General features: G+C 39.4%; 2 protein-coding genes across 3 annotated transcripts in view; one reads left to right on the top strand and one right to left on the bottom strand.

Annotated features, from left to right (window-relative positions):
• The window catches only part of FNIP1 (folliculin interacting protein 1), a 156346-nt gene that overhangs the window by 139701 nt on the left and 3412 nt on the right, over window positions 1-13233 (bottom strand). The gene's annotated exons all lie outside the window — the stretch shown is intronic.
• On the top strand, window positions 11284-13039 carry LOC123938676 (histone-binding protein RBBP4-like). Its single transcript, XM_046000281.1, has one exon. It carries the CDS (start codon window positions 11284-11286, stop codon window positions 12559-12561), a length of 1278 nt encoding a protein of 425 aa, XP_045856237.1. The 3' UTR covers window positions 12562-13039.

Raw genomic sequence — 13233 nt, 5'->3', positions numbered from 1 at the left:
AAGAATAATCATAGCAGCATTATTCTTAGTAGTAAAAAAAAAAAAAAAAAATCAGAAACAACCGTTTGGTTGGAAACAATCCCCTAGGAGTAAGAGAACAGACAAATAAATTACTGCATACTCATACAATGAAATACTACACAGCAACAACTACTGATACATGCAACAAAGTTAATAAACCTAAAACAAGCCAGACACAAGAATATGTGAATACAATAAGACTGTATTTCGTAAAGTTAAACAGAAAAAACTGATCTACAATGTTAAAAGTCAGGATAGTGGCTACCCTCAATAGAACTGAGAGAGAGTAACTAGAAGATAGGAATGAAGCAGACTTCTAGGATACTGGTAAAATTCTGTTTCTGCACCTGGATGGTAGTTATGGAAGTATATTCACTTTGAGAAAATTTACCGAGTTATTTTATGATCTGCAGGTTTTTCTGTATACATGTTATATTTCAATATACTGTACTTTTAGAAGTGGAGGAACAAGATGACAGAAATGGGATAAATTAAAGAAAAACTCAACTGTTACAAAATGTTTGGAGCCTTCTGCTCTGTCAGCTGAACTTGCCAATTATATCCCCTCTAAATTCCACACCTAAAACACCTTCTATCTCCACACGAAAGCAATCACCTCTACAATATTCACTTTTTGTGATGTTGCACATATTACATTATTTTAGCTTAAGTATTATAACATAAAAGCAGAACAGAAACCCAAGTATAATTCTAACCATTTAAAAATATGTTGTTACTGGGGCACCTGGGTGGCTCAGTGGGTTAAGCCTCTGCCCTCAGCTCAGGTCATGATCTCAGGGTCCTGGGTCTCTGCTCAGCAGGGAGCCTGCTTTCCCCTCCCTCTCTGCCTGCCTCTCTGCCTACTTGTGATCTCTCTCTGTCAAATAAATAAATAAAATATTTTTTTAAAATATTGTTACTGAAAAGTACCATTAAATTATGATAGTAGGGAGGTATTCAGGAGGGAAAATCTGCAAATGGTCATTCACTGCCGTATAATTTTTTACAGTTAAGGATGGGAAGCAACCCAAACACTCATCAATGGGAGACTGGTTAAAGAAACCATTATACCCATTCAACAGATTATGCCACAACTGTTTAAAAAAAAAAAATGAAGATTTCTGTAAAGCAATATACAGTAATCTCCAAATGAAAAAAGGGAGGACCCATATACTGTGTAATAGCAAAAGTCTTCATAAGCATGAGAGGAGATACAATTATATGTATACGTATGTTATTTACTAACATTTTCAAAAAAAATAATGGAATGAAAATGAAAACTAAATAAAAATCGTTAGTATGGGAAGGAATAAAATGGGAAAAAGGAGATAGGGATGGAGGCTAGAATCACATAGATGATTTCATTTTATAGTTTTAACTTAGGAATCATATGTTTTAAAAATTGAAACAAAAAAACACACACAGTATTTGTCTTTCCCTGAGTTATTTCACAAAGTCAACATTTTTAACAAAGTCAACATTATGAACATATACCTCACACCTAAAATTTTCCTTGCACCCCTTGGTAATCTCTTTATCTCTGCTGGCTTATTCACAGTACCTTTTTGGTTATTTCATTATTTTTGTCTTGCAAATAAGGTTGATTTTTTTTTTTTTAAGATTTCTTTATTTTAGAAAGAGAAAGGATGTACACAAGTGGAGGGATTAGTTGAGGGACAGGGAGAGAGAAACTCAAGTAGAATCTATGCTGAGCATGGAGCCCGACATGGTACTTGATCTCGTGACCCTGAGAGATCATGATCTGAGCCAAAATCAAGAGTTAGACACTTAACCAACTGTGCCACCCAGGCATCCCTGCAAATAGGGTTTCAAAGGGGGTTTTAGTACACATCTTAACATTATTATAGTCTACCTCCATTTGAAATTATATCCCTTCATGTATAGTGCAAGAATTTTGAAATAATTTACTTCCTTTCTCCTCTCTAGGCCTTGGAACTATGGTAGTTATACATTTTATTTCTCTGTATGTTACAGATTCTACAATACACTGTGATTATTTTTGTTTTAAACAATTATCTTTTACATATGCTCTTTATTTCTATGTGTAGATCTTGACTTCTTTACAGTATCATTTCCTTTATGTTTGAATGGTTTTCTTTCCCATTTCTTATACGATAGGCCTAGTTGTTTTGAATTCCTTCAGTTCTGTTTGTCTGAAAAGGTCTCTCTGCCTTCACTTTGGAAAAGCAATTTTGCTGGGTATAGAATTACAGGTTAGGAATTCTCTTCCTTCAGTACTTTAAAAATGTTGCTCCATTTCTTTTGGCTCACTCTGGTTCTGATAAGAAATCTGTTGTTACCTTTATCCTATCTCTGGTCTTAGAATTTCTCTTTCATTAACTTTTTTTTTTTTTTTTTTTGACAAGAGAAAGAGAGATCACAAGTGGTGGGCAGAGGGAGTGGAAGAAGTAGACTCCCCACTGAGCAGGGAGGCCAATACAGGGTTCAATCCCAGGATCCTGAGATCATGACCTGAGGCAAAGGTAGCTGCTTAACCATCTGAGCCACCCACACACCCCTCTCTTTCACTAACTTTAAATAATTTTATTATCATGTACCTTCATGTAATTTTCTTCATGTTTCTCATGCTTAGGTTTGTTCAAATTCTTGAATGTTTGTGTTTATCCTTTTAATCAAATCTGAAAAAGTTTCTGACCATAATTTTTTCAAACATCCTCCCCCTATTTCCTTTTCAGACTTCATTTACATATCTCTTAGGTTACTTGACTTTGTCCTACAGTTCAATCATGTTTTTTTATTCTGGAAGTAAAACTGACATGCAATATTAGTTTCCTGTGCACAATACAGTAACTTCTCATTTGTACACACTACAAGCTGACTGTCACCATAAGTTGTTACCATCTGTCACCATACAAAGTGAATATATTATTGGTTTTATTTCCCACACTGTATATAACATACCCATTACTTATTTTATAACTGGAAGTTTATACCTCTTGACCCTCTTCACACATTTTGCCCGGCCCTCCCAACCCCTTTCCCTTGCAACCACCACTCTGTTCACTGTATCTATGAGTCTGAGTTTGGTCTGGTTTCGTTCATGTTTGTTTTTTAGATTCCACTTACAAATGAAACCATGCAGTATTTGTCTTTCCCTATCTGACTTATTTCACTTAGCAGTATACCCTCCAGGTCCATCAGTGTTCCTACAAATAGCAAGACTGCATTATTTTTTATGGCTAAATAGTCCACTGGACATGAATATGCATGTGCGTTCCACACATGCATGCACACACACATACCCATTTCTTTTTTTTTTGTTAAGATTTTATTTATTTATTTGACAGAGAGAGAGAGATCATAAGTAGGCAGAGAGGCAGGCAGAGAGAGAGGAGGAAGCAGGCTCCCTGCGGATGTGGGGGCTCGATCCCAGGACCCTGAGATCATGACCTGAGCCGAAGGCAGCGGCTTAATCCACTGAGCCACCCAGGCAGCACAACCCCATTTCTTTATCCATTCATCTACTGATAGACACTACTTAAGTTGTTTCCACACCTTCACTATTGCAAATAATGCTGCAAATTTTAAACAGGAGTGCACGAATCTTTTCAAATTAGTGTTTTTATTTTCTTCAGATACCCAGAAATGAAACTGCTGGATCTACTGGCAGCTGTTTTTAATCTTTTGAGAAACCTCCATACTGTTTTCCTCAGTGGTTGTATCAATTTACATTCCCACCAACAATGTATAAGGCTTCTCTTTCCTCCACATCCTCACCAACAATGGTTTGGAATAAGGGTAATGCTACTTCATTAAACAAGTTTGGAAGCATTCCCTCCACTTCAATGTTTTTGGAATCATTTGAGAAGGATAGATGTTAAAACTTAACATGATGGCTAGAATTCACCAAAGAAAGCATCTGTTCCCAGACTTTTCTCTGTTGGGAGGTTTTTGATAACTGATTCAATGTCCTTACTAGTTTATTCAGATTTTCTATTTTTTCTTGAAGCAGTCTTGGAAGAGTGTACACTTTTAGGAATTTATCCACTTGAAGGTTGTTCAATGTATTGGTATATAACTGTTCATAGTAGTCTTTTGTGATTTTTTATATTCTGTAGTTATCAGTTGAAACTTCTTTCATTTCTGATTTTACTCATGTGAGCCCTCTCTTTTTCTTAGTTAGTCTAGCTAAAGGTTTCTCGTTTTTATCTTTCCAAAGAACCAGCTCTTAGTATCACTGATTTTTTCTGTCTTTTTACCTCTATTTCACTGATTTCCACTCAGATCTATATTATTTCCTTCCTTCCACTAACCTGGGTATCCCCTGTTCTTTTTTTCCTACTTTATTTAGGCATAAAGTTAGACTGTTTATGAAATTTTTCATGTTTCTTGAGGTAGGCCTATATTACTATGAACTTCCCTTCTATAACCACATTTTGGTATGATGTATTTGTGGCTATGTCACATTTCTGTTTCATTTGTTTCTAGATATTATTATAATTTCTTCTTTGATGTCCTCAATGACCAACTGGCTGTTCAGCGGCATGTTCTCTAACCTCCACAATTTTGTGGTTTTTCCATTTTTCTTCTTATAATTGATTTCTGGTTTTATATCACTATGGTTGAAAAAATGCTTGATATGCTTTCAATCTTCTTGAACTTACTGAAAGGTGTTTTGTGGCATATTGTGATCTATCCTGGATAATGTTTCGTGTAGACTTGAGAAGAACATGTATTCTGCTACTTGTGGATGACATGTTCTCTATACATCTATATATAGAACATATTTCTCTGTCTAATCATTTTACCTGGTTCTCTCAGTTTATTCTTTGTATTCAGTGTAACAGCTACCTCTCACAGTCTTGCAAGAGTGGCCTTTTGGAGGAAATAACCTGTGGGGCCCAGAAATGCAATCTTCGTCCCACCCAAAAATCAGAACTAGGCACTCAAAGGGCATCCCCCATGTGGACTGAGCACAACAACCAGCTATGAAACTGCAGTGTGGGGACTGAGGTACACTTGCCCAGCTGACTATGGCACAGAGAGGCAGGGAACTTGCCCAACCAGCTGTAGTGCAACCGGAGCTCAAGGGTATATGAGATGCTTGCAGGCTGGCTATAACATGGCACATGGGGGTGGGGGGCATATGGGGGTGGGGTGCACCCACCTATGCTAGCAGGTTAAGAAGGAGATTGCCAAAATGGGGCCTACCAAAGCTAGCATGAGCAAGGGAGAATGAGATGACAAAAGTAGTACCTGCCAGCAATTTTTTTTTTAATATTTTATTTATTTGACAGAGAGAAATCACAGCTAGGCAGAGAGGCAGACAGAGAGAGAGAGGAGGAAGCAGGCTCCCTGCGGAGCAGAGAGCCTGATGCGGGGCTCGATCCCAGGACCCTGGGATCATGACCTGAGCCGAAGGCAGAGGCTTTAACCCACTGAGCCACCCAGGCGCCCCACCTGCCAGCAATTCTGTTCGCAGAGAGAGTCCGAACAGGTTCCTGCCTTTCTGGCAGTCCTTTTAAAATAAAAGATTAAAACTTTCTCCTTCACATAATAGTCTAGGCACTTTTCAGTATGCTCATTTTTGCTGGGTCCAGCGGCAAGTGGTCTGCACACAAGCCCTTTAAGAGCAGGGTTCTCCTTCTCCATTCCCTATAGTTCTTCGGTTCTCCTAGACTAATCCCCACTGGTCTTACATTTTGGGGGCTTGTTTCGACGGTGCAGGATCCAAGGGTTGGCACGAGGGAAAGATTCCTCCTCAGGGGAAAAGATTGTTCCTCCTTGCTCCTCAAGGAAAAGATTTTTTTTTTTAAAGATTTTATTTATTTATTTGTCAGAGTGAGCACAGGCAGACAGAGTGGCAGGCAAAAGGCGAAGCAGGCTCCCGCTGAGCAAGGAGTCTGATGTGGGACTTGATCCCAGGATGCTAGGATCATGACCTGAGCTGAAGGCAGTGCTTAACCAACTGAGCCACCCAGGCGTCCCAAGGAAAAGATTTTTAAGATCCCTCCTGATTTTGGGTCACCGTACAGAGGGTGCAGTTTTTGGCAAGAGTGTAGCCCTGTCTCTCCTCATCTCAGCGTGGTCCTTTTATCCTTTGCTGTGGAAGCACTCTTCATGTAGTTTTCAGATCTTTTTCAGAGGAAATTATTTCAAATATAGCTGCAGATGTGTTTTGTCCATGAGAGGAGGTGATTTCAGGATCTTCCTATACCTCTATCTTAAATTTTCCCTTTGAGGTCCAAGTTTCATAAACTGAATACTGAAGATGTATTTTTTAGTTACCGGTTTTCTTTCAATAAACATGGTTCTGAAAAACAAAGCTAATACTACTGCTTAGACAAAGAAAACAAAGCATATTAACGATAAAATATATTTGCATTTCTTATAGACTCTTAAGGACCAAGCACTGCTACCAAAGAGCATTAATATGTAATGCTTCCCACATTAATAAGAAAGATATGATCCCATAGGATTCTCTATAAAGAATATTAAAACTTTCAGGGCACCTAGGTGGCTCAGTCGGTTAAAGATCTGCCTTCAGCTCATGATCCCAGGGTCCTGGGACAGAGCCCCACATGGAGCTTCTTGCTCAGCAGGGAGCCTGCTTCTCCCTCTCCCTGCCACCTGCCTGCTTGTGCTCTGTCAAATAAATAAATAAAAGCTTAAAAGCTTTATTAAAAGCTTACCATTTCTAATACAGCATTAAAAGATACAATTTATGGAAAGGTGGTACTTTTTAAGTAACAAAAGATCTTGTGAATGCAGCAAATCTTTAAAAATGACACTTATAAAGCAAAATTTCTGAAATACAATTCTTACAAACACTGACAATATTAAAAAGCCAGCTTAAGAAATTCAGAAGCTTGGGGCGCCTGGGTGGCTCAGTGGGTTAAAACCTCTGCCTTCAGCTCAGGTCATGATCCCAAGGTCCTGGGATCGAGCCCCACATCGGGCTCTCTGCTCAGCGGGGAGCCTGCTTCCCCACTCTCTCTGCCTGCCTCTCTGCCTACTTGTGATCTCTGTCTGTCAAATAAATAAATAAAATCTAAATAAAAAAAAAAAAGAAAGAAATTCAGAAGCTTGGGGCCTCTGGATGGTCCAGTTGGTTAAGCATCTGACTTGATTTCAGTACAAGTCATGATCTCAGGGTCAGGGGACTGAGGCCCACAATGGGCTCCAGGCTCAACCTGGAGTGTGGTTGGGACTGTGTCTCCCCAGCTGCCTCTGCCCCTCTCCCAACCTGCACTCACACTCAGTGCTTTCTTCCTCTCACTCACTCTCAAAGTAAACAGATAAAATCTTTAAGAAAGAAAAGAACTTCAGGGACACCTAGGTGGCTCAGTCAGTTAAGGGTCTGCCTTGGGCTCAGGTCATGATCCCACTGTCCTGGGATCAAGCCCCACGGAGGGCTCCTTGCTCAGTGGGAAACCTGTTTCTTTCTCCCGATTCCTCTGCCTGCTGCTCCCCCACTTGTGCATACTCTCGCTCAAATAAATAAATCTTTAAAAAAAAAAAAAGAAAACTTCAGAAGCTTGCTTAAAATGACATAAAATCAGATAAAGTGAAAAAATAACACAGTACTACAGACTTTCTCCTAGGAAAAAAAAGCTGTAGCAGTGAAGCCATTTCTCACCTCTCATTTATTCCACATCTATCTCACTTTCGCCCTCTAAACATGCCCATCTCAAAAAAAAAAAAAAAAAAAAGTCACCAGTTATCTCCAACTCCACAGATCAATAGATACTTTTCTCTTTGTCATCTCATAAGACCTGTCGGCAATCAGCATACAGAAAACAGTTCATCACATTATCATTTTTTAAACACTTTCCCTTTGGAGCTGTCCTAACACCACACAACCCTGGCTTTCACAATGTTTCTCTTGCCATTTTCTTCTCTGTAGACTTACCTCTCCTACACCTGTACATTTTAAATTTCCTCAGAGCAAAGCCCTGCTCTTTCCAATACTCTAGCTACACCTTTACCTAGATGATCTCATCCATTCCCTTAGTCTTAATAGTGACCATACTCTATCTCCAGTTCCCATTCTCCTGTGAATCAGCCTCTGGTGTGAACTCCACATTTACTTTATTACTGTCAACAGGACATCTCTAAGCGGGTATCTCTCTCCAGCAAGTACAACTAAAACAAATGTCCAAAAGAAAACTTTTGACTCTCTCCCTCTGCCCTTGAAATTATTTCATACGTCCATTCTATAAATATTTACTGAGCATATGTTCAGGCACTGTGCTGTATACTGGCACAACAATGTGTACTTGGATAAGACAGATGGCAAGTTATAAAATGAGCTATGAAGAATACAAAATGTGTGTGATAAAGAATAGAGAAGAAGGCTGCTACTTGTGATAGGCTAGTCAAGTCATATTTCCACAGTCTTATATTCTCTCCCTCAGAAAATTGCATCTATTTAGGGGTTCCAGCCAAAAACCTAGGTATTTGTTCCCCACAAACAATCCAAAAGGTCAGTCTACTGGGTTCTAACTTCAAAATCTACCTTGAAGTTGACAAGAACTCAAGCAAACAAAGAAGAGAGATATGGACAAATAAACTGCAACAGATATCACAGAAAGAAATGCAAAAAACTATGGAAGAAAATATCAGTGAAACCTAACTCACTCTGGGAGAAATAAGAAAAGGTTTCCTGGAGGAAGGATAACTAGGTTAACTCCAGATGATCACTACAAAAAGCCAAACAAAAAAAGAACAGAGACTATGCCAAGAACAGGGAACAGCACATCATGGAACATCACTGAATCTAAAACATGTTTGTGATAAGATCCTAGAACAGGGAGAAGGGATTAATAAAAGGCCAAAAGAAAGCAGAAGTTACCAAAGATTAAAGACATCATGTCACAAGGGCACAGAAATCAACTTTAAAAGTCTCCCACTGGCCAAATATGGGACATTTTGACTATAATAGATTAAAACACAAGCTTGTGATGATACCAAAAAATGACAAAGTGAAAACCTTCACTAAACAACTCATTATAAATTATTCTAACACATTACAAAGGGAAACAATCAAACTTATATGCTACCTTTCCTGTAGCAAACAGTAGCCAAACAAGTGGTAAGAGAAATTTCTTCTAGGAAATAAATGCAGGAGGAATTAAACAATCAGGGTATCACCATTTTATAACCCCTGATAAGATAATGGAATCAGAAAATAATCAACAAAAGATGCTCAATTAGGGAAAGGGGAATCTTACAATATAAGAACAAGGTTGGTAACAACTACTCACCAAACTTATTAGCATCACTAAAGGGAGAACAACTAGACACCATGTAACTCTAATGGGTAGGAAATTCACAACAAACATCTATGGGATATTTTTATTTAAAAAAAATGAACCTGAATCTAATAACATATATAACTACCAGCTTTCTAGATATAGAGAGTAAGTTATAGCAGTGGTTCTCAAACTTGACCATCAGAATAACCTAAAGGAGGCTTGTTAAAACACAGAATGCTGGGAAGCACTAAATTAGAGGAAACCATAAGGAAGCAAAGAGTCCTATAAAGAATGTGGGAAACCTTATAAGAAAAATAACCCAGTTTCAATAAGAAATCATATTTTAAAAGGTGGGGAAGGATGTTATAGAAAAAAATTACTTAAGCAACATAACTGCAAATGTAATATGCAGACTCTAAAGATTCTTGAATTAACAGGGGAGCCCGTGGGTAGCTGATGGGGTTAAGCATCTGACTCTTGATCTCAACTCTGGTCATATCTCAGGGTCATGAGATGGAGACACTGTTGGGCTCCACACTGGGCATGGAGCCTGCTTAAGATTCTCTCTCTTGGGGCACCTGGGTGGCTCAGTGGGTTAAAGCCTCTGCCTTCCGCTCAGGTCGTGATCCCAGGGTCCTGGGATCGAGCCCCACATCGGGCTCTCTGCTCCGCGGGGAGCCTGCTTCCTCCTCTCTCTCTGCCTGCCTCTCTGCCTACTTGTGATCTCTGTCTGTCAAATAAATAAAAATCTTTAAAAAAAAAAAAAAAAAGATTCTCTCTCTCCTTCTGCTCCTTTCCTCTTCCCTCCTCCCCGATCTCTCTCTCTACCCCCCCCCCAAAAAAAGATTCTAAGTCAGGGGCGCCTGGGTGGCTCAGTGGGTTAAGCCGCTGCCTTCGGCTCAGGTCATGATCTCAGGGTCCTGGGATCGAGTCCCGCATCGGGCTCTCTGCTCAGCAGTGAGCCTGCTTCCCTCTCTCTCTCTCTCTCTCTGCCTGCCTGCCTCTCTACTTGTGATTTCTCTCTGTCAAATAAATAAATAAAATCTTAAAAAAGACATCTTGAAACAACTAAGAAAATACTAATATAATCTAAGAATAGACCATATTAAGGGAATTTCTGTTAAGCATAATAATGATGGCTCAGTTTTTGAAAACCTTACGTTAATTAGGAAAAAAAAATCAAGGCTACAGACTGTGCAAAAGCCACACAATATAGGGCCACTTTAAGGAGTTTGGGCCTAAACTGAATGGTTTTACACATAAGCATAGAATCATCATACTTATAACCTCTGGTTCCTGAATGTCATGTGCTAAGCACTGCATTAAGTACTTAACATGACTTATCTCTTTGAATCCTTAAAATAACTCTGTAATGCAGACATTAAATTCTATACCATTTTGCAGGATGATCATAATCAGAATTTGCATTCTTTAAAGGATAAAGTGTTGAGAATATTTTGGAGCATGACAAGAGTGATGGAAAAAAGAACAATTAAGAGACTGTTACAACAATATAAGAATTTGTTACAGACAGTAAGAGCAAATGCTCATGCATTACGAATAGAACAAAAATACAGCATTTTTTAACAAAACATGAATTATGTCCTACAGCCATTTAATTCTGAAACAAACTTCTTCACCAAATTAGACATTTTTCAAGGAATTTTATTTTTGAAGCAATCATTTTGTATGTACTGTAATTACTGGACTTAGAGTTAATTCTTTCTTCCACCACAAAGTGGCCTGATGGAAAAAACGTCAAAGAGTTATGTTCTCCCAGAAACCACCTTCCTTCCCAAATCCTCAAAAATATAAAAGTTATGGTTTTAATTCTATAAATTACTGAAATAACATCCCTGTGATATCCTTCACACTCCTTGTCAGCTCAAGAAGCTTAGATAAGACAAGCACACAGAAATCAATATGGTAATGATCTTTTTTAAAAGTGAAAACTGAGGCCCGTAGCCTCCCCACCCCTCCCGCAACCCTCAACCCCGGGATCCCCCAGGATTGCCTGCCCGCCATGGCCGACAAGGAAGCAGCCTTTGATGACGCAGTAGAACGTGTGATCAACGAAGAGTACAAAATATGGAAAAAGAACACCCCTTTTCTTTACGATTTGGTGATGACCCATGCCCTGGAGTGGCCTAGCCTAACTGCGCAGTGGCTTCCAGATGTAACCAGACCAGAAGGGAAAGACTTCAGCATTCATCGACTTGTCCTGGGAACACACACGTCCTATGAACAAAACCATCTTGTAATAGCCAGTGTGCAGCTCCCTAACGATGATGCTCAGTTTGATGCTTCACACTACAACAGTGAGAAAGGAGGATTTGGAGGTTTGGGCTCAGTTAGTGGAAAAATTGAAATAGAAATCAAGATCAACCATGAAGGAGAAGTAAACCTGGCACGTTATATGCCCCAGAACCCTTGCATCATTGCGACAAAGGCTCTATCCAGTGATGTTCTTGTTTTTGACTATACAAAACATCCTTCCAAACCAGACCCTTCTAGAGAGTGCAACCCAGACTTGCGTCTCCATGGACATCAGAAGGAAGGCTATGGACTTTCTTGGAACCCAAATCTCAGTGGGCACTTACTTAGCGCTTCAGACGACCACACCATCTGCCTCTGGGACATCAGTGCTATTCCAAAGGAAGGAAAAGTTGTGGATGAGAAGACCATCTTTACAGGGCATACAGCAGCAGTAGTAGAAGATGTTTCCTGGCATCTGCTCCATGAGTCTCTGTTTGGGTCAGTTGCTAATGATCAGAAACTTATGATCTGGGATACTCGTTCAAACAATACTTCCAAACCAAGCCACTCAGTTGATGCTCACACTGCTGAAGTAAACTGCCTATCTTTCAATCCTTACAGTGAGTTCATGCTGGCCACAGGATCAGCCGACAAGACTGTTGCCTTGTGGGATCTGAGAAATCTGAAACTGAAGTTGCATTCCTTTGAATCACATAAGGATGAAATATTCCAGGTTCAGTGGTCGCCTCACAATGAGACCATTTTGGCTTCCAGTGGTACTGATCGCAGACTGAACGTTTGGGATTTAAGTAAAATTGGAGAGGAACAATCCCTGGAAGATGCAGAAGATGGGCCACCAGAATTGTTGTTTATTCATGGCGGTCAAACTGCCAAGATATCTGATTTCTCCTGGAATCCCAATGAACCTTGGGTGATTTGTTCTGTATCAGAAGACAATATCATGCAAGTGTGGCAAATGGCAGAGAACATTCACAATGATGAAGATCCTGAAGGAAGCGTGGATCCAGAAGGACAAGGATCCTAGATATGTCTGCACTTCTTGTGATTTTAGACTCCCCTTTTTTTCCCTCTCAACCCTGAGATTGATTTAACACTGGTTTTGAGACACAGACTTTGTTTGGCTATCCCTCTATGATAGGTACCATCAACAATGTTACTAGCCCAAACAGAGGGTGTTTTCTAACTAGTAACTGGGGGACTTGATTCAGTAAAGCCACAGACTTATATTTAAATTTTCTTCAGTAATTTTCTAGTAACAAAGGTCTAAAGTAGCCACAGAAAGGGGAATATTGGGCGTGGTTATTTTTCTTCTTAGGCTATATCCCCAAGTTTTACAGACTCCTTTTAAATAAAGGCTAAAGTGAGGAAGGATAGAGCCAAGTGAGGAGTTAGTCCTTGACCACTAGTTTGGTACTATCTCTATTTTGGGTGACCTGTTTCACAAGCAGGCCTGTTACTCTCCATGACTAACTGTGTAAGTGCTTATAATGGAATAAATTGCTTTTCTATGTTAAAAAAAAAAAAAAAAAAAAAAAGTGAAAACTGAAGGGAAGGGGGTGAACCCTGACCACCTTTTCCAATGGGGTGACCATGAAAGACTATTTCAAGGCTAAAGCTTCATTCATAACAAAAGTCTCTCCTATCTCAGAGCCCTACTGTGACTTATTACCACTGGGCCTTGTATGTTGCTAACTCT

This window comes from Meles meles, chromosome 3 (genome assembly GCF_922984935.1).
Source record: "Meles meles chromosome 3, mMelMel3.1 paternal haplotype, whole genome shotgun sequence".
NCBI classification, from domain to species: domain Eukaryota; kingdom Metazoa; phylum Chordata; class Mammalia; order Carnivora; family Mustelidae; genus Meles; species Meles meles.
The sequence above is the reverse complement of the archived record's forward strand: the minus strand, read 5'-3'. Positions and strand labels throughout refer to the sequence as shown.